Here is a 23,382-nt window from a genome sequence, read left to right as displayed (position 1 = left end):
TTTTTCATGGCCCAGTGACATTTTAATAATAGCATTTCAATAACAGACTTTGGCTTAGTCTGCTTTCTCCAAAGATAAGCACTGCACTCTAGTTGGAGATGGGGCAAGATGAGATAAAACTATCTCCACCCTTCAAATGACCATTTCTATTCAACAAGAAAGGATATTGTTGGCTATTATGACTGCTGCACTGCTGCTCAGGGTCCTCATAACTGATAGGATTATGTTGTCACCCAACTGCTCTAATCTGCTGGAGTGTAAGTAGTCAAAATGTGCCATAACTCAAAAATCATGTGTGCTTTTCTTTGTGCTCAGAGATGGCTGAGTGGGCAGTTTTAACTTTAACCTTAAGTGATGAGTATTATCATAAAAGTCTGAACCAGTTTCTTTCAGGCCATAGTAAAACCACTTTTGTTTGCCGTTTCTTATTCTGAGCTAGACCATATCATATTTAATTTTCTTGTGTCTGGCATTTTACTGCCCCCCGCACCCTCTCAGATTTTTTAACATCCTCTCCTCTTCTCTTATGACATAAAACACACTTGCCAGGCTCTACGTTTGCACCCTGATATGACAACACAATATTATGTACAAAGCAATTGCCAGAGGATTTTTACAGTATGCAGTGGACTTCAGCTTTTTTGTTATAGTCCAAACCACACACCCAACCATCTTTCAAACAGGGATATGTCATTGAATTGAAGGACAATAACAAAATGTTAATTAGTGGTTTAAGACTTTCATAAAAAGGGTTGACTGATGGAAAAAATGCAAAAACCTCCTGGGTTTCTTGTCTTTTTCAAATGACAAACTTTAAACAACTTCAAAATGCACTGCAGGGGTTTTTTCACATAAATTCTGATAATAGCTGTTTCAATCATTAAAGATTGTGCATATTGTTTAGTTTCAACAACAAAGGTCCTATTAGAATTACATATAATCTTAAAAAAAATCAACTTTTACTTTAAACTTTTACTAAAACTTTTACTTTAGTGCCTCGATGAATCCAGAAAAAATATTATGACTGTCTGCTGTATGCTAAGGAACTAGCTTTATTTTGATACTACTCATAGACTAATTGACTGTATAATGGTTATTCTATCAGAATAGAGAGTTTGCCCTTGAAGAATGGGTTGGTAACATGGACACATGAGACCATTGAAGGTGCCCCATTTCTATTTTCAAACAAAAAGAAAACAAAGACTAATAAATAATAATGGATAAGACTAAAATAAGAGATTTAAGACAAAAAGTAGCGTTTTAGTTGATGTACTTTGTAGCAGCACTAGCACATCTTACTGGTTGCTCTGGCTGAACTGGCTCACTGTTTTAGCTGTCCTCCAAGCCCTCCCACTCTTTCTGTCCTCTCACTAATGCACTTTGCTAGTTTCTTCAGCTTCTTTAGACATTCCTTTGCTTTCTGCTAGATAAAACTTTGTTCATTCATTTATTTCCCTCCCCTTATTTAAAAATGTTTCATAGTTCAGAGACTTGGCTCACATCGTCACCAAACTGTCTGTTCTTGAATGACTTTTTTGAGTTATCAAATGTCAGCTCTGTGCACTGCGCATACATTAATCTCATTCATAAATATATAGGATCAGCTTCTCAGCTAAAATGAAAGAATGTCTCAGCCTGCAGTTAAAAATGCAAAAACTGAGGTTGCATTTTGTAGATATACAGGACAGGTATGTGTATATACATATATGTATATCCTGTAAGTGTACTTGACAAACACAATATATTATAATCAAAAATAAAAGACACTCAAGAATACATTATTTATGACATGCACTGAAATGATTCATAATGTAGTCAGTATTACTATATTCATACCAGAAGACTTCTTACTGCCATGTCAAGGAGTTACTTGGGTCATGTCTTGAGTAAAGTTACTTCAGGATGTGGAGAGCTCAAGGACTTGACCACAGACCCTTAATCTGCCCAGTTGCAGAGCAAAATGTTGCCATTTGATGTGTCCAGAAACAATGGTTTTCATATAAACTACATATAAACTTAATGTTCTCAACATGCTGTTCTCAACATGTCTAAGTCAGAACAGGAAAGATTATGTCTAAGCTTATAACATATGGCTGTGAGTTGAACATTCAGGGTTTTTGACACTGTATTTAAAGCAAAGCAAAAAAAAATAAGTTTTACTGACTTTGACCAAAAAGGTTCTGATGGCTTATGCAAAACGAAGTTAGTGCCTAAGCACTAAGTGTTTAGAAAAGTGAAGAACAAAGATTTGCTGACTAAATTTAGCACTGCCCCTCTTTCCCCTACATGTGAGCATTCATATCAGGAAAATATTTGTCCATGTTGCTTTATAGTTTACTGAGGAAGATTCCTATCTTACTTTCTGTTGTTATTTATATGTTGTTAAACACGTTGTTATTAAAGCTCTAAATGGCTACAAGATGAATATTAACCCTGTCGTAATCAACAACAATGTAACTGCAAATATTTGAGATAATAATGTGTGATCATGTCAGCATTATAAGCATAAATGTTTTCATTATGTCCCTGTATTTGTGTCTATTAAATGGCTGTTACTCATTTTAAAAGAAAGATTAACTATCAAATGATTAGTAGATTTATATAATAGTAGTGGCCAAAAATGAACACAGTCAATTAAATTGCTAATCACAGTTATTTGAATAAAATAAAAGTTCATAATCATGGCAGCCCTAATGAATAACAGTAGTCCATTTTTTTTTTTATTCCTATGAAACACCGGGAGGTTCTGATCCACAGCAAGGGAAGCCTTCAGACTGAGAACAGGCTACATCATAAATATCTGTCATCTAAAGACATGGGCTGCCAGCGTGAGAAATGTGGAAATCATACGTAGTCACAGCCTTTCCAGAAATGCAAACTGTCAGTATTTTGCTCTGGTGACTGGGTTGCATTAGCAGATCACCCACCCAAATACCTGAGACATAGCTGTCTAAAGTGTTAGGAGAGCAGTTACATTATACCTTAAAGTACAGAAGTGCTGGAGAAAGCAAGTGGTGGTAAAATATTTTGTACAATTTTGTTTTCTATGTAGTCTGATATCATTTGAAGTAATACAGCTAAACTTTGTCTTTCCATCAATTTTTCCTGTTCGCTTCATTTTCTCTTTATTTCTCTTTGCTCTCACATTTTTCTTTTTGTTTAAGTTGAGAAGCAAAAATCCCCTGAGACTGGCTTAAAGCAGGAGCATATAATAAGCTTCCTCTTTAAGATGACAGGTATAGGAATCCCAAGTGAGTGCTGTAAGTAGATGCTTGAAACTTGCTTGATTTAAATATCCACACCATTTCAAATGATAAATGATAAATGATGAAAATCAATATACACACATAGTAAAGGGACATTTTGACCTTCTAATAGTTTCAGTTCAAAACATCACATCTTCCAATTGACCCCTGCACCTTTACAGAGTTCCTTACACTAATTTAAGCTTGCCAGTTTAACCATGAGGGTTAGGAGGTTGCTCTTTAACCACAATCATTGAACTTCTTGCTTAAGGTATCACTCTATCTCAACTGTTAGCCAACTGGAGGGCTGTGAGTGGAATGCCAAGTATCTCTGCAGCAAGAACCCCAGATATCATTCTGCAGTGCAAACACAACAGCCATCACTTGTTAAAATAAATTCTCAACCCTGTCTAAACAGATTACCTCTGAGAGCTAGGTGAGCTCATGTTCATTTAGTAATACATAGGATCTGATGTAACCCTCGTGAGTGTTATGAAACTGGGTGCAAATGCAACAAAATGTGATTTAGTGGCTTCATGCTGGGGGATGAGATAACTGAGGATAAGATTTAACCATATCAAGTCCTGCTGTCATCTATGTTATTTTAAAATTAGACACGTGAAGCCTTTAGGAGTTTTCTTCAGTGACTTACAACATTTCTGAATTATCAATATCTATATGCACATGAAGTAGACTTATCCTGTATGTGTTACATAGTGAAGTGTAATGTATGGCGTTTAATGTGTTTTTATTGCATTTTATCTATGTTTTTATTGTGTTTTTATTGTTCTTACTATGTAGCACTTTGTGTTTTTATTGTTTCTAATGAGATTTATTTTACAAACGTAAAATGCTTTATAAATAAAATGTATTATCATTATTATCATCTATATCTTTGAATTCATATTGTAATTCTGTTTTTGCAGCCTTCTTTCATCTTCTAATGATGAGAGCAAAATCTGAGTTTGGCCACGCTTGAATCAAATTTATTGGCTCCATTTCTTGGCCACTTCCGAATCCAGCTGCCAAGTACATTTCATATATTTTATTCTTCTGTACTGCATTGTATTTTTCAAGAAAATGGCTACATTCAGGTTCCTACAAACACAGTAAAACACTATTATGAGGTATAGCACATACAGCTAAAATGAAGATCAAATCTGAAGACTTGTTTTAAATTGTTTAGCAACTCCTTTTTGTATCAGCCCCTAAAATCAAACACTAAATTATTCTTTCTACTGTTAGGATCTTGTATAAAAAAAAAATCACCTAGGAAGCAGATAATGAAGTAGGTACAGAGGCCAATCAGCAAAAGTTGTTCAGACTCCTACGCTCTATTCAGTCCTGGTTGCTGAGTCTGAGTGTCTTGCTCTTTTCTTTCGTCAGCATTTTAAATGGCATGCAGTCTACAAACAGCATGTATTTCCCAATGCTTACTGTTACCTTGCTGACCTAGCTTGTGTACTTGGCATTAATTCAGCTATACAGTGAGTTGCAGCAGTAAGCACATAAACAAACTATTTAAAAAGCCCTCCCTTTTTCCCTCCTTGTTTGTTCAGAATGCATTTATTATTCCTCTACCAATCCTTGAGCACAAAACTACACAAATGAAAGGAACATGCTTTAAAGCTCTGTATATAAAAGGTGTTCATGTTGAAAAGGCAGCTCTACAAATTCCTAAGAGCACCAGATCATTCCTAATCCGGTTAGGTTGGAAGTGATATTTTATTATTAGTCCTACCCATTTAAGTAATAGGATTGTGCTCGCTATGCAGCCAAGCACTTATTCAAAGAAACCTGTTGTAACCACAGGTTGGGAGGTGTTGGATTAAGTTGTATAATGCATTAGACAAGACTGGGAAGACATGCAGGATGAACAGTCAGAGATCTGAGCAACACAACATATGCTTTTAAAAAAATTATTTCTTAATCCTCAGACAAAAACTATTTTTCGGTGACAATGGAGCACTTTTAACAGCTGCGAGTGTTTAATTAATTTCTTAGTAAACACTGAAAATGCTCAAAGGGATTTTCAAGAGAGGATTTGCAGATAGGTACTGCTGCAGTACTTTTAGTTTCTGTAGCAGCAAGTGCAGGACATACATTTTTTACACCCATGACAAACCTCTAAATGCAGTCAGGGAATATAAAGCACTGAGCTTTTAGGCAATTCTTTGATTGCTAGGACATACTTGCAGACCAAGATTTGCTCCTACTGAGTTGTGGTCAATGCCCACAGCAGGAGACACTACAGACTCTTTGTCTGAATGGAGGTTGATGCAGAGAAGACTGACAAGGTCATGCTCATCAAGGACAATTTTCCACTCCCACAGGTGACCATTGTTCACATCTTTTTAGACCTGTCAAGTTCCCAGCTTGGCACAATTCTCAGACTTTGTCTAATACATCACAGTATGTGTAAGATCTTACACAGGGATGGCATTTCTCCTTTAAACGTTTATTGCTATAGCTGTATGTCGCGGAACAAAAAAACAGTGAGTAGTGTATTGTATTCTTTGTATTCTAAAACTCCAAAGCATTCTATTTTTTTTGGGGGGGATGTCTAAAATTATATAGTGCAGCACATAATGACTATTTCTATTAGTGATGAATCGATTATTCTTTCAAATGTTAACTACTGTCATAAGTGACCATTAATTACAATGACATCTTCAATTTGTTTGTTTTTTATAGATTTGTACCGAAGGGAGTATTGGTTATACAGCAATGTAACAGAGGTTACAAACAAAATAGCACATATGCTCTATCTAGCTAGCTATCTCTCTAAAATGGAAACAGCTACATGTTGAGCAATGACTCTATTAAACTGATTCTGTGGTGAAAGCATCGTTTATTGTTTTTTGTGAGACAAACACACAACCTCTCTTGCTAATTTTAGATTCACAAAACTAGAATGCAAAATGTGGTCATGATAAGGAACCAAATCAAAATGCCTCTAGCTACAGAGACAATTAGTCACCATGCCTGCAGGTGGGCCAAACCGTGAACTTACAAATGTTTGAGACCAGTTAGTAATCATTTTCTAAAGTTTCAGACAGTTAAAGCTCTACACAAATGGTACATTTTTAATACTCCATTTGTCCATTTGTAAAGAACCCAAACATTTTCTGTGTTGAATGAAAGCACTGAGAAAATTAGACTTATTAGTGAGCTGGATATATCACTGGGAATGAATTATTAAGAAAAGTGTTATTCTTATCCCTATACACACAAACAGTAGAAATGTGGACACAGTTTTAAATTAAACTGAAAAAGATCCAACCCTGGGGCTATTTTTAACCAAGCATTGAAATTTGAAGTCTTTTAAAGTATATACTGTTTTATATTGTTATACTATTGTATGGGATGCATTGTGTCCTTGAACACAATGAGTGGCCGCTCTTACAGAAATCCCATACAAAAGCATCAACATTTATGAATGTTTTACTGTGAAACTGTGCGACTGCCACGGAGGAAACTGACAGAATTAAATGATTGAATGACCTTGTTTATGCATTTCCAATCAGTCGTGCCATCATGATATGGAGTGCCAGAATGACAATTTATAGTTCTAAGGAATTTGATGATTTTTTGTGCCCTTTGAGAGATTAACACCTGGACAATCAGGGTTCTGCTCAGTCACACATCAGCAGAAGTGGTGGTGTAATGTTGTTATGTGTTGTGTTTGTTAAAATAAAGATATTGTCTTTATCAGATTCCTGCAATATCAAAAATATCATCCTCAAGGGACTCTAATAAAGCTATTTAATCCAAACACCTGTCATCAAATGCTAATTTGCAAAAAAAAAAAAAAGGCAAGGGGAGGTTATTTAGAATCTGAGGTTAATTTTGAGAATATGAATCACTGAATTCTAATGTTGAGCTTATAGATTCAGATCTGTACAAAATGTCCCCAATAACCTTCACGATTCCCCAACCCACTATGTGTTTATACATTAAAGTGATGCTGTAACTGTGCCCCTATTAGACCGATTATAAGATTAGAGAGACATAAAAATGCATCTCTAATCCCAACATCAAGGCAGGAAAGTAAACGAGGCATGAAAACACTGCTGGAACACATGATCTATGCAAGGAAATTACACTGAATCTTTGTTTTGACATGTTCATCACCACTTTGTCATCATAATCAAATGGCAGGTAGCTTTTCTATTGCAGTTTATTCAACACGTCATTTAATTGCAGCTGCAAGGACTTAAATTCAATGACAACGTACACATTGTGCACACTAATGGGTAGGTCTATGCTACACTTAGTCTTATGTCTGTATATTCAATGTAATAAACTAATTCTGTGAGACTGGCCTTTTCTTCTCCTTTTTTCTGTTTTGGTGTGTGAGAGCATCAGAGCTCCTGGGAAAACGGTGCTTTACAGCCAAATTGACATTCACTGGAGTGTGCCCCCGTCCTGTCATTTTGTCAACAGCATCACTGTGTGGAGCTCAGCCAAGCAAGACATCTGACAGACAGGCAAATGGGAGTGGTGGACTTGAGCAACATAACACCTTCTTAGTGCCCAGTTGTGAGGTTAACTGCACGTACGTACCAACAAAAAAGAAGAAAGGACATATTTTGCAACCCTGACTCCCTCTTTATTCTTTGACACTTGAAAGTTTTCTTGGCAAAAAATATGACAACAAAAAAATGTCAGATGGACACAGATTGATCAGAGAGAAGTAATCATCGAAAGGGACCTGCATGAATGGGTTTCCATTTGTAGCCAAACAGTGGATCTGGCAAAGGAAATTGATTGGAGTTACAAAACCTTCTTAATCCTGGAAGCATCATCAGAAGATCACTGTTTCAGGGTCAGAAATTATCCCTGGATGTGCTTAAAGATGCTTATGTTTTGTAAAACCACACTTTTAAGCTAGAGCATGTTTCATCTATGTGAAAAATTGCAATGTATTACAAATGTTGCATTGTTATGCATTGATCAAATGTACACTGAACAAAAAAAAATGCCTATGTAAATCTGACATTAGTTTCAAAGTGGTCACAAATCCATGCAAAATGTAGCTCCTTTGACCAAAGTCTATGAATTAAGGACATCCGACCTCACATTTCCATATGACACTATATATATTTTTAGTGAATAAATCTAAAGTGCCGTTAAATGCTTAGGTCTGTAGGCATATGATCCTCAATGAATCTATTTAAAAGACAAAACTTTTTATGAGATAAACAACCACTGTGGGCACTGCTGTAAGGCTTCTCTATTAAATGCCAAGTGTCGCTGCTGAAGTCCACCCCCTCTACATACACATCATACAGCACGCTTATCAGTCAGGTGTCATTGCAAAACACTGGAAAATCAGGGCGATAGGGAACTCAAATGGAACCAGCTCTTGTCAGCCGAGATGGATCCTGACACCGGAATATGCTCAGGAAATGATTAGATAAAAATAACAGTCCACACGGGCGTCTTCGAGGATGTGTGCTGGTGGCTGATAAAGGATTCAGATTTATGTAGCCTTCACCAAAAGAAGCAGATATTATGTTTCTTGAAAAATGGTACATGGGAGCTCGGTTGTGATGTACAGTTTATCCAGCAGAGACGAAATACAGACGGGTTAATAACAGACAGGAAATGAAAAACACAACACCAGTTTGGGGATTTATGTGGTGTCTTTGGAAATCAATTTCATCTCTTGAACATGCGCTTGTTTTGTCTGCCCTTTAATATTGACAGTACATCTCTGTCACTGACAGTTATGTGATATACAGTTTTCATATACTACCATGTATAGGAATTGCCATTTGTAGATGGTCTTTTGGTTAAAGCTTCATAATCAAATGGACAAGTCTTACATTAAAGATGCTTTTCTTTTTTTACATTAAATATTACTAATAGTAAAGAAGCAAATTCTGGAAATTCACACTTGTTAAATCTCTGTATTTAACACTAATCAGATCTCCAATACTCAGTGACGTAGTACCTACACAAAAGCTTACAGCCACTCCTCTGTAATGCACAAAACAACATATCTGTGACAACTGTCCCAGCAGAACATGAGATGGCCCACAATAACTCAGAACTAAAACAGGATCCAGCAGAGAGTAATCAGAGAGCAAATTCTGTCCACTTGAAAAAGTCCTCTAAGTAGTCATTTCAAAATAGGGGTGGAGACATGAGTCCCATTTGAATACAGAAAGTGAATATCAGGATGTGTTCATGTAACATTGAATACAAAAGCTTTCTGTGGCAGATTTAGTACATTGTGTACTTCACATGAGTGAAAAAAATTAATTAAATTTCAAAGAACAGCAAACGTTCAACCATCCTAACTGTATAAATCTGTTTTTGCCAAAATAAATGTATCCATTCTTAACAATTCTCTGGTTACTCATCACTTAAGCAGTGGCTTGAGGTACAGCATATGTATTCATTAGACTGAATTATCTGATTCTGATTATTCTTCGGTTTCCAGAAAACATGCTACTATTCATCAAAATTGCAAATTTAGATTTTTGTTCTCCATTTTGCACTAAATATTCTCTGGTAAGATGCATTTAGGTTTCACTTGTGTGTGTAAATGCGCAGTTTAAATTTCCAAAACATTCAGCAAGATGACTGAAATTTTTGGCACTGACTGTTACAAATCATATTTTGAAGGGCAGATATGGTTTCATTTTTCAGTCTCTTGTGACGTTGAGTTCCACACTCACTTGACATATTGATGGATTATACATTTGAAGACATTTGGCTCTGTGAAGTTAATTAATTAATTAATTACTGATTATGGATGCCTCAAAGGGCATTAACATGATAATCTCCCATGTCAAAAAAGGCTGTTAATTAAGATCTTCAAGCATTTTGCAAACAAAAAACACTGTTCACTTTCTCAGTAAGCACAATAAACTTTAGATGTGACTTAGAAATGTGAGTTTTTTTTTGTCCACTCAGCTCATAAAACCCTTTGGTTTTACTCTCAGCCAGAAAGCTAACATTATATAATTAAGATTCAAAACCGGAAACAGTGGTCCCAGAAGGCAGTGTCTCAACTGGAGCAGAAACAATACACAAACCCAACTGATATATTGACGAAAAGTACCAACAAACAAGCTCTTTGTTTTTCAGATAAATGTTCAAAGGATGTTTTACTACCCTGTACTATTTACTATTGTACTCATTTGTTCATGTCAAAACCAATATCTCCACTTTCTCTGATCTTTTTAATGCTCTTTTAACAATGCCTGTGAGCATTCCGGTTCATTCCGCAGTGAACCAATTATGGCCCATTAAACAGTGGAAAAGGATGAAATAAGAGGATAGGCAGATTACTGGTGGCAGCTTAATTATTAGACAAGTGGTCTGTGACTGAAAGTGGAATCCCATGAAAGGCTTAGAAAATTGGGGTGTGCAAGGTGAACATGCCCCCCCCAATCCCCACATTACTACTGCAGAGGTAGTCTTAAACAAGCAGGGAAGCGCTTCAGTGGAGCTACTAAAAAAGAGGGCCACATGATCTGTGAGGGGCAGCTCCCTGGTGTGAAAGTGTGTAACTATGAATTTAAAAAGTGCTGTTGCTGTGAAAGAACATATGCTTAGCAAATCCTCTTTGGTTAAATACAAATACAATGGCAGCAAGAGAAGCAGGAGACCAGAGAAGCATTCAAACTGCAGGAAATATTTTCATCTCTCCGAGACTAAACGGCATTTGTACTTGATTTGAATCCGGAGTCCTTGAAGTATTGCTGTCAAATAATTTCTGTGCGAAAGAACTGTGAATTGCTAGAATTTTATTTGTTTGTCATAGAAATATATAAACATTCAACAGCAAATTTGTTAGAAACTATGTCTGTCTACCATTTCAGTGCAACAACAAACTCCTGAGAGTGAGCCATTCTTTCACAGATGTTTGTAGAAGGAGTCTGCATGCCGAGGTGCTTGAATTTATACACCTGTGGCCATGAAAGTGATTGGAACACCTGAATTTAATTATTTGGATGGGTGAGTGAATACTTTTGGCAATATAGTGTATTTCTCTCTCATCTGTTCTGCTTGTGACTGCTGGTCCAGCAGTCAAGTGCATGTTAGGACATCTGAGTCTCGATGTTAGGTCTCACTTGATTTTAGCTTTGTTTTTTCCAGGCAAAAAGAATGAAAAGCATGTTCAAACTTGATGAAATAATATAAAGTTAAGAAAAGACATACACTTTAGATTTAATTCAATACCCTGTCTGGAATCTACACGAAAAATAACAAATTTGGCTGAAGAGGAATGTACTGAAAGCAGCTCTTCATCAACCCATTGAGACAACACTGACATATGCAAAGTCACTGTGACAAAGGATCTTATGTCTTGCATTTCACTGTAAAACAAAAAGGCAGACCTTCCTCTAATGACTGATCTCTGGAAAAAATAAACAGCATGCTTGCAAGGACTGAGAAATTATCCATCCATCCATTTTCTATACCCACTTAATCCAACTCAGAGTCGCTCGGGGGGTTGGAGCCTATCCCAGCTGTCAGTGGGTGAGAGGTGGGGTATACCCTGAACAGGTCGCCAGTCCATCACACGACCACACAGAGACAAACAACCATCCACACTCACTCCTAGGGACAGTTTAGAGTCACCAATTAACCTAACATGCATGTTTTTGGGTGGTGGGAGGGAGTCGGAGTACCCGGAGAGAACCCAAGCATACATGTGGAGAACATATAAACTCACTGACGTGGCTGCAAATTACAACATTGAGCAATATCTGGCCTGACAGAATCAATCTGGACATATAGTTATAAAACTCATATAACTTCCCTACAGCTCGATCAATATGTCTACGGTAATGTACCAAATGACAGCATGAGAATGATGTGACAGGAAAAAGGAAGTTTTAGCTCAGTGTAAGCTGCCCGATTCACAATTTCATTTTTCTGGTTCATATTCCTGTCAGCTCTTTGCCAAGGTAGTTTCAGCAAAGAAAAGCTTACTAAACAACTTTGGGGCAAACTATAAATAGGCAAGGGAAAAAAAGGCAAACCGTTTAGGAAAAACACATGGAGACCGTAAATTTATATGCATTGAAAAAATACAGAATGATTTGCCACAATGTTGACTTGTGGACTTGAAATTGCGTATCAGTAACTGAATGGAGAGACTACACACAACCAAACCATAGAGTGATCATCAATTGTGAAGGGACAAGTCATGGTAAGTCATCATCCAACTGTAGATGGTCAAACAATTCATTAATTTTGTGCCAGTCAAATCTATCTTGCAAAATCAATCGCTCGATGTTGAAGGCATCCTATAGATCCTGTAGATCAGAATAAATTAATTTCCTTCATTAGTCACCATCTAATTATGTGCCAAATGATCTTGTAAATATTTCTATACTTTTATCTTATTTTATCTTGTATTTTCAATCTTGTAATTATTGCTGCTGGCCTCTCTGATAGTTACAAAACAAATTTTGGTTATCTAATTCGAAAAAAGGCTTTTCTTATCAATACTGTAGAAGATAACCTAAAACCTAAAACATAAAAAAAAAAAGATCCTCAAATAAAACTATGAGGGAAATCTTAACTTAAGGGTATTATGCAACTAGCCCCAAAACTAAGGGAATTAGAAAACATGGTTGAAAGCAGAAATCTGGTGACCATGCTGTTGCATTACTGCAATATGAAAGAAAAAACAGGGGAGGACCTCATGTGATGGAGAATGTCAATCCAGGACATTATCAGACTGAGAGCAAGAACAGTCTGTCAGCAATTACACAGAGGGATATTAAAGAGGGGTTGCAGTGCATAAACCCTTCATTACAAAGATAAATGCACAATTGAGAGTTCAGTGGTGCAAAAACCATAGGCACTGGTCCCAAGACATGTGAAAAAGGGATATAGTCAAATGAGTCTTCCTTCATCATACTGTCCTGTTGATTAGGGGGCATGTCTGGTGCACAAAAGGATAACTGCCTGTATACTTGACAGTTGCAGTAAGGGGATGCCATTTTCCCCATTAGAGGGAGAGGTCACAGCAAATGATACACTGTCCTGAATTATCGCTGCGATCCTGAAATAAGAAAAATTCTATCCTGATGGGGTTGGTCTCTTCCAGGATGACAATGCCCCAGTGTAGTTGGCATGTGCAGTCACTTAATGGCTTGATAAGTATGAAAATGATATAAATCATTGGCTAAGGCCATCTCAGTCACCGGATCTCACCCTAGTCAGCAGTCATGAGGGATTTTGAACCAATGTGCTAGACATGGCCCTGCACTTGCATAATGAAAACACCAAAGGATCAGGTATCTTAAGGAGAATGGTTTTCCATCCCTCAAGTATGGATACATTAATTTGTTGAATCAATGCCAAGCTGCACTGAAGCTACTTCAGTGGCAAATGGTGGTTCAACTTCTAACTCAGACACTTTCTGCAGATTTTTGCCTTTGTCACAGGTTTACAGCTTGTGTTTAATCCATTTTCACAATTAATTTGTCAAATATCAGTTGTCTGGTGTGATGCATTTACAACTGAAAATACCCTCCCAGTACATATTATAGCAATGGCTGATAACTTAATTATTAAATTATCAACTTAGAAAACACTTACCTTTCCTTTACTACACAGCTTTAAACAATTAGCATTTGAAATTAATTTGAAGTTGATTCATTTTTATGTATTTAAAGCAGTTCTGTAACTACATTCTTAACTGATAAAAATCTCAAGACATGTTTGTTACTTGAGAGGAATGGTAATTATGTTCTAAGCCTTTTAAGATCAAGCTAACAGCAGGTCAGATAAGTTTCACAAAATAAATCAAGCTTTTATTCTATTCACTATTCGGTTCTCCCAAAATATATATGACTTTTAAAGTACCAAGACTTGTTTTGTTTAAGAAAAGGTTATCAGTTTTGTAAGGTCCACTGATTCTTGTCCATTTCTTCAGTCAAATAATTTCAAGTGAATATCCAGATAAGAGGATGGTGCTGATTGAGTAAGCGTTCCTGGAAGTGAAGGCAGTCTATAGCACACACTGTCAGTGTTTAATGAAACAACACTGCTGTCATTTTACATGTTTTCAGAGAACACGGCACCTGCAATGTGGCCTTGAATTTAAAACACATGGCAATCCTCCAACCCGCACTGATCTTGGTCATTTTAATTACTTTCTCATTTGTAGGAGCCACCCAAGGCTCTGTTTATTGTGGCCCACTTCATTACTGTCATGAGGCCTGTGTGGTTTCCATGGTGTGACCATTACTCTATGTCTTTTGAATTTAAATTATCATTCACAATCTGATTTGTAATTTGAACACTACCAGGCTGCACAGATATCTTGTTGTCTCATCTTGAGGACCCCACCCCTGAAAGCAATCAATCTAATTGTGTCTCTCCTGCAACTGTTGTTTGATGGTATGGTAAAATAGGAAAACTGGAACTCAGAAGAATTTTCATTCCTAGTACTTTTCATACTTACAAAGGTGTTATGTGCAATATTCGTAATATGTTTAACATGTTGATCCTGAATGCAGCTCATTGCTATAAGTCAGTGTTGGACTCAGATTGGTCCTTTACGTTATTTGGGGACTTCACCCCTGTGCACTATGGGATCTGTGTTGCTGGAAGACACACACCTGTCGAAGAGTTGCTGTAATTACTGCCAACGTTGTTAATAAAAGTTCAAACTTGGTACGTCTGGACCCTTTGTGCCTGTCAGCAGTAATTTACAACACAAAGTAAGACATTATGTTGCACAGGTGAAATTATGATGTAAAGCATAGAATACATAGACTGCTCGACTACAGGCTGCAAGATGGTCGTCGGCGGAGTTCCCCCCATGAGCCGGGATGCAGGCAACCTCCCTGAAGCATGGTGCGTGGTTTAAACTACATGCGGAACTGATGTTGTCTGGTCCACTGAAGAGGAAGAGCGAGGAGGAAAAGTGCAGCTACCTTCTCCTTTGGGTCGGATAAAAAGGTAGAGACATTTACAATACATGATCATTGAGTGAAGATGAAGGAAAGCTACTTAAAACATATTACGACAAATAGGAAGTTTATGTCATGCCAAAAGCAGATGTAATATTTTCTCATTGCATTCACAAATTGCAGGAGAAAATACAAGCAGCAAGTGAGTCATTTGAACAATTTTTGACAGACCTAAGACTGCTTGTGAAAGACTGTGCTTATGCTAACAGTGAGGAGTTGGTCAGAGACTGCACAGTGTTCGGCATTTATTCGCCAGTTGTAAGAGAGAAATTACTCAGTGTTGGATCGGAACAAACTTTACACAAAGCTATTGACATTGCCAGGTCCTATTCATTTGTTCTCACATATTTTGAACCGGCAAAACTGCAAGTTTAAGTTGAAATGGCTTAGGTGGTGTATTGCTGCGGGACGGTAAACCAATCAGTTATGCATCAAAATCCCTGTCTGACAGCGAGATCGACTTGAAAAGGAGCTGTATGCAATCATATTTGGTTTCAAACATTTTCACCACAATGTGTATGGTCAGCATGTCATTGTGGAAAATGACCACAAGCCACTCGAGTCCATCATACAGAAACCACTGGCAGCACTGCCTCCCAGGCTGCAAAGAATGATACTTCAGCTCCAGAAATACAACTTCACCATCATACACAGACCTGGAAAGGAAATACCAGTGGCAGAAACACTGCCAAAGAAGTCACTATCTGATCACAACAAAAGGCTCAGTGAAGGAATGAACATTCAGGTACATAACGTGCACAGCAGCCTACCTGTTAGTGACATCAGTCCTCAGGAGATCAAAGAGGAAACCCACAGAGACACACAACCGTCTATGCTGAAAAAGATCATACATGATGGATGGCCTGAGGACCGGAGAAAATGCCCAGATACTTGAATGAATTATCTGTGATTAATGATATTGTATTTAAAAGAGAGAAGATCCTCATTCCCACCTCACTACGTACAGATATGTTGTCACGTGTACACACAGGACACATGGGCTTGGAGAAATGTAAGCAGAGAGCACATGACATACTGTTTTGGCCTGGAATGAAAAAAGAGATTGCAAACATGGTCTAATGCTGCACAACATGTCTGAAGCATCTCTCTGCAAACATCAAAGAACCAATGATCAGTCACCAAATTCCAGAGAGACCATGGCAAGTTTTTGCATCAGATTGTTCCAAGGGAACAACGAAAACTACACGGCATAACCAAGACTTCAGATAATGGTCCACGGTATGTGTCAGGAGAGTTTGCAGCATTTGCAGATGTATGGGGCTTCACTCACACCACCACAAGCCCACGCTATCCACAAAGCAACGGACTTGCTGAAAAGTATGTGCAAATAGCCAAAGCACTCTTGCAAAAGAGCAAGAACGACAACATAGATATTTATTTGAGTATTTTCAAATACAGAAACACACCTATTGACAACTTTAAACCCCCAGCACAGTTGCTTATGAGTTGTTGGCTGAGATCCATTCTCCCTAGTGCTCACCACCAGCTACAACCTGAAGTTGTGAACTGTGAAGTGATGCACAAAAACAGAGGTTTACCTCAGCAGAGACAAAAGAAGTATTATGACAGATCTGACAAGCCACTCTCAAAGCTACATGCAGGACAGCGTGTCATGATCCAGGAACTTAATAGATGGAAACCTGCAGTCGTCATAAAACCTGCGGACACACAAAGATCATATCATGTACGCACAGAAGAAGGACAAGAATATTGCTACAACAGACACCGCCAACTTGAGACCAGAGTCACACAAAACACTCAGCAATACTGAATCTACAACTAAAACAGGATGAGCTGACAGAGCTAACACACACACTACCATACAGAACCCACTCTGGACAAAAAGTAAAGCCAACAACAGTAATGGACTTATAACAGTAATTGTGATGCACAGAAATGTTACTTGTAAGCAATGTTCAGAAACCTGTTTTAATGAGCAAGTCAACCAGGTTATGTTCTATTCCACAAAGTTGAAGAATGTCATTCACATCATTCCTCATTTTCAAAGGGGATGAAATATTCTGTAATATGTTTAACATGTTGATCTTGAACGCAGCTCATTGCTATAAGTCAGTGTTGGACTCGGATTGGTCCTTTATGTAATTTGGTGCACCCCAGTGCACTAAGGGACTTGTTTTGCAGGAAGACACACACCTGCCGAAGAGTTGCTGTAATTACTGCCAACGTTGTTAATAAAAGTTCAAACTTGGTACGTCTGGATCCTTTGTGCCTGCCAGCAGTAATTTACAACACAAAGTAAGACATTATGTTGCACAGGTGAAATTATGATGCAAAGCATAGAAAAGTCAGTGAGACTTGTCAATTGGAGTGTAAGTAATCAAAGTGTCTAAGATTTCCCAACACTTCAAACACTGATCACTTCACACAAAGGTTCAAGCCTCAGTTAATCTAGATTATGGAGCTTTCACTCAACAAATACAAAGCCTTACATAAGGCAGAAATTGGCAACTTTAGTCAAAACTCATTTGTCCCCTGACAGAAAATACATTCAACAAATACTCTGAAAAATAATAAAACGGTTCCTCTGGTTATTCCAAGAGCTCCTTATGCAGTTTGCCAGGAAGAGTACCTAATTTATGTCAATTCCTGCCACATTTATAGTTGCCATGGTTAATCCTCTGCAGGGAGGGGTGCTTAAGGAAGAGCTGAAGCACAGCAGAAAGGGAGGGGAAGAGACCTACAAGTTGTATTCATCAAAATATTTCAAGCTAAGTCAACCTCTTCCATAGGTAAAGTTCAGCCTCACCAACATTTCTTGCCACACCGGGACACAGTGACATCTCCACCGAGAAGGTGGCTGGCACCAAAGGTGCACCACAGGGTAATGTTCTATCTCTGTTTCTATTAACTCTGAACACCACAGTCTTTAAGCACAACTCAGTCTTGTCATTTCCATTAAAAATTTTCCATTAAATGTTGGGTGTATAAGTAATGGACAAGAGGCCGAATACAAGGAAGTTGTTGACCACCTTTTAGTATGAATAGAAGAATCAGCTTATCTTGAATGTAAATAACTGCAGTCATCTCAGTATATTTGGAAATGACAAAACTCTGAGTTGTACTGAAAGTCTCAGGTGTGCAGACTGAAAAGAAACTAAGATTGTACAGATGGAGTATAAATGAAAACAGGCAGCAATCACTTTGTGGCATGGTGGGAACAATCATCTCATCTTGAATGCAAAGAAAGGAAAAGTAGATGACGGTTGGTTTTAGAGGGCTCAGAAATTAAACCTAACACTATTTCAATACTGTGAGAAGAGGTGGAGGTGGTGGAGGACCACAGATACTTGAGAGTTGACCATGATAACAGACTGAACTGGAAATGCAACACTGAGGCTGTTATAGCAGACTCTACATCTTGAGGAAGCTTTGATCCTTTGATGTTTGCAGCAAGATGTTACAGACACCTTCTATCAATCTGCGGTGGAGAGTTCAGTCTGCTTTGGACCCATCTGTTGGGGCTTCAGAATCAGAGCGATTGGAAGAAAGAAAAAAACTGAACAAGCTGATAAAGCAGGCTGGCTTAAACAGCTTTGGAGCTGATTATGCAAAGACGGATGTTGCAAAAGTAGTTCGACATAAAAGACAACAATGCACTGCCCCTACATAACACAATGATTAAACAACAAAGTGTGTTCGGTCAGAGGTTTCCTCAGCATTGTAACAAAGAATGTTCAATGTTCAAAGAGGTCATTGCTGCTCATAGAAGTAATTCTACACAATTACTATACAATGACTGATAACCAATAACTGATTTGATTCTTTATGCTGCAAAACACATTTTGGGATTAATAAAGTATCATTCAATTCAATTCAATGAAAGGAAAATGCTTATATCGTGCACCCCACATTTACTTAGGTAAGCCTCTTATCACCAAAATTGTAAACAATACACAGGAAAAGAGGTATCTGTATTACTCATGCTAAACATCTGTAGTCAAACCACTACAAGGACATCACTATGCTGTTCTGTTTAATAGCAACATCTAATTCCACGACTGATTCACACTTGTGCTCTTGGCAATTCTCACTTCCACCACTGTCAGGCAGCATTTGTGAACAACTTGACTGATGCTGTATGATAGATAAAGGCTTTTTTTGTTTCATTTTGTTTTACTAAGAAAAACAAGAATCATGCAGTGAGCACATGTTAAATAAAATATCACATAGAATTTCTCTCAGCTGCAAAACATCCGATTATATTGTCACTATTGTAAGAGAATATTGACTGGATGTTGATTGGATAGTCTGTGTTTCCAAAAATGCAACACATTGGGTACAAAGAAGGCTTCTGTTGTTGACATTTGATATATTTGACTACAATCTACAAAGAGAATAGTTGGACAAAGATATGTTGCACTCAGCTCAGTAAACTTTCTTTGATATGAAAAGGCCCAAATACAAATCAGTGTTTTAATGTAAAATCAGACATAAATTCTGAGAGTCAATTTAATTTACAATAAACCCAGATTTATAGGTAGCTGATAATTTATAAAACAATTCAGCTGCACTGTATCTATAATGCAAAGTTCTCTGTAGTCCTTTTAATTGCGGTCCAAAACACTCATGAATATTTGATGCTGTGGGGTTCCCACCAGATATCCCTGTTTCCAAGAGGAGTCTGCTGAGGTAAAAGACATCAAAGATAGTGTCAAGACAATGTGTCAGATGTATTTAAAGAAACACCTAAAAGGGAATATTTGAAAGTGTATAAAGTTGGAGCTGTTTGATCTGTATAGAAGGTGAAGAAAAAAAACAGAAGCCAAATTCAGAAGAGCAGGCTTACTGTTATAGCCTCCCAACCCTGAACCAGAGGTGGACAGTCATATCTCACGGGGCTAATGTCAATGCAGCCTTGTGTTCTGCCTAAGTACCAATTGATTTCTGCAGTGACATATGGCAATGCACCACTTATACAAGGTCTGAGAAATTGACTCAATTCATAAAAACCCAAAGCTTCTCTATCAAGCTCCCTTAGACTGGCAAAAATGTAAAAAAAAACTAAAAAAAAACATGACATTTTTTGCAATGTGGATATCTTTATGCATAACAGTATTAGTCAATATAGTCAATTTAGCATTCATGATGATACTAAGCGAGCCTATGGTATTTTAGGGCTATAAAACTGGGTTAAATGGAAACAGAAGGCTTAATAAAATGCTGCTGTCAAACATGAAAATTGACATGGATCCAATTTCAATGACTCTCAATTTTCAAGGCGACTTTATCATGTTGCTCAATAGAAGTTGTACTTAACATATGAAATAGATTCTCTCACGCACCACTGATGAGATGATGGTGAATCAAGTAAAGCGAGACAGAGCAATATGAAGACGAAACAGTTGAAACCACAATTAATTTTGCTGCGGGGGATGTACCTTGCAGTCTATCTCTTCTGTCTGACACTATTACAATAGAAAATGAGGATGCCACAAATAGTAAGTGTAGATTGGACCCATGACCTCTAGAATAAGTGCAAAATATAAAAAGGTGCTTGATTAAAAAAATTAATTCTCCAGCAAGATAACATAGAAAACTACCCTGTAAAATTACACTATTGCAAGGTTTCACTTAAGGTTAACGACTAGAAACAAATAAATAAAGCACACATTTTTTTCTTTAAATACATTCTAAAAAATAGATAAAAAAAACATTAAATGTCTGCACAGCTTTTATTTATATCCAACCATATCTGCAATAACAAAAGAGGCTTAAGAGAGATGATAAATCTATACAAGGAGCAAAATAATGTTGAGATGTCCTTGCAGACACTTCATTGCTATCCTTTACATTGAAATGAAAAAAACATGACCTTTTAAAGACTTGAAGAACCTTATTATACATGCTACAAATTATCAAAAAAAATATCTCACAGACAATTAATGAGCTAACTTTTTTGAAGTCTGAAGTCAGATAATAACAAACGAGAAAACTATAAACTAAGGAACTATAAACTAAGGAAAAAGTTCTGAAAAAGCTGGAGGAGCCTGAAATGATTACTGTGAATTTCCCCAAAACATTGTCTTTTTACGGCATTTTAAAATTTGCTGCTCATATCTTGTGCTTCCCAAAGGCAAAATGGGCAGCTGTGGCATTGCAAATCTGTTTAGAAACTGGCACGTTTAGTTTTGTTCTCATAGTTATAAAACAAATAAAGATTCACAGCACCACACTAGAGGCATCACCTTTGCCTGGGATAACCTCTGCCTCCAGCGACACACAGCCTTTTGAGCACATATTCTTTAAATTGACTTAAGAAACAAACCATCTAATAAAACTCTGATTATATCTGTGTGGTCTGGTAATTACTTTTCATGACTTTCCCCCTCAAGAGGTAGCATACAATCTGTGCTGACCTGCCAAATTACCACCGTAATGCCTCCCTCTCCAATTAGCACCTCAAAGAAAGATGAGGGCACACACTATTCAAAAAATAAAGCTTATGAGACAACGAGTATTTCAATTAAACACAAATTACGCAAGATCATGAATGTACTTGGATAAACTCAGATAAAATACAAGGATAAAACTGAATGTTTCCATCGTGTGAGAATAAAAACTGTGGATGTGTTGAGGGGTGTATTTGCAGACAACTAAATGCTAGATGTTCATACATCACTTCAGACCTTAGTAACATAACTCATGCATCATCACATAACCTCTGTTATACTGACAAATACTTAAGATGTAAGCAATAACCTTGAATTTGTCCGAAAATCTATTGCAACTCCAAAGGCAAAATCAATGATTCCATGTCCTTGCTTGTGTTCAACATCACATCAGTATAATGTAGTTATTTGTCTATGTCTGTTAAATTCTTAACAAAACCCATACTTCAAAGCCATTGTCCTCTCTGTGACTGCATTCCTCAGCAACTGCATTCTACTATTTCACTACAAAAAGATGACAACAGTATTAAAGTGCTTGAGGAAATGAAGAGAAAATGAAAATCCAAGTTTTATAATGCGTGCCTTTTTGTCCCGATAGTACAGTCAAAGCCCTGAATTCCTTCTCACGGCTTTCATTAAGGCAGCCGTGTCAGGCGCTGGCTGATAATGAGGATGATCTTATCAATGACATAATTAATCATTAAAACTTCCTCTTTTCACGTATTTCTCTCTTATTCACTCTTCTTTCCCATCACTCTACCGTTAGCTGTTTTCAAAGGCTGGTATTGCAGATAAGTACAGAAACACAGACAAGCACCTGCTCTTTTTAAGGCACTGCAACACAAGTAGCCTTGTCTTTTCTCTCAGTTCCCATCACTTCAACTTGCTCCCTCCCAGACCAGCAGGCAGCAAAAGTCCCAAAAAGCAATATTGCTGTGATTCAAGAGGCATCGTAGGAGGAAAATTCAGTGAATAAAGCACCACAAAAGGACAACTGTCTCAGCCTCCCGCGAACTGAGAAAAATAATAGCCTAGTTGAACAGATAAGCCCTTCCTTCCTCCTTTTAAGTCTTTCAGTATACAACACGCTTAGCACAGAGAGCCTCTGCCAGGATAAATTAAGGCTTCAGTATCTGGCAGGACTGAACAGACCCTAAGATTAGTAATCCAAGATTGGCTAAGGCATGCTTTCAACCTAAACATCTCTTTTTGTTTCAGAGTCTCAATCAGGATGAAATTGAAAGAAAAAAAACCTCTCCTCTTATTTATCTCTTACCTGGTGTTGAGGCTCAAAGCTGGACAGAGAAGCAGTAAGCAAATAGCTTGAACGAATTTCATAGCTGTCTCACACTCCCGATCCTTCTGCCTTCTCAGATGCTTTCTGCCTTTCCCCTGTGTCTCTCTCCCTGCTCTCTAGCTCTCCCACTGGCTGCCTGGGTTTTTTAGCGCACTCTCAAACACACGCACCGAGACACACATGCAGCGAGGCAGACAGATGCAACACAGTGGCTCGGAGAGAGGGAGGATCTCTGGCTTTAAATAACACAGGGACACGGACTGACTTGGTAATGGAAAAGAGTGGGTGGGGCTGAAATCAAGAGAGGGAGATGTAGGAGTGATATGATGTCAGCGGCCATGCTGCTTCAGCTATTGGTGAGAGGCATTTTTTGCCATTGTTTGGTAATTGTTATGTCACCAAATAAACACTTCTCCATTCATTCTGTTTGGTTTCTTGCATTCTGGGAGCCTGTG

At 37.6% G+C, this 23,382-nt stretch overlaps 1 protein-coding gene across 2 annotated transcripts in view; it reads right to left on the bottom strand.

The window, feature by feature from the left end:
- Positions 1 to 23,148, bottom strand: part of luzp2 (leucine zipper protein 2) — a 157,170-nt gene extending 134,022 nt beyond the window's left edge. For both annotated transcript variants that reach the window (XM_072380007.1, XM_072380008.1), the window contains exon 1: positions 22,907 to 23,148. In XM_072380007.1, the coding sequence (XP_072236108.1) occupies positions 22,907 to 22,968 (62 nt within the window). In that variant the 5' untranslated portion in view covers positions 22,969 to 23,148. The remainder of the gene's footprint in view (positions 1 to 22,906) is intronic.
- Positions 23,149 to 23,382: the final 234 nt, after the last annotated feature.

Source organism: Leuresthes tenuis, unplaced genomic scaffold, assembly GCF_036924035.1.
Source record: "Leuresthes tenuis unplaced genomic scaffold, fLeuTen1.0.hap1 SCAF_2, whole genome shotgun sequence".
In the NCBI taxonomy this organism is placed as follows: Eukaryota; Metazoa; Chordata; class Actinopteri; order Atheriniformes; family Atherinopsidae; genus Leuresthes; species Leuresthes tenuis.
Note: the sequence above shows the minus strand (reverse complement) of the source record. Positions and strands in the feature narration are given on the sequence as shown.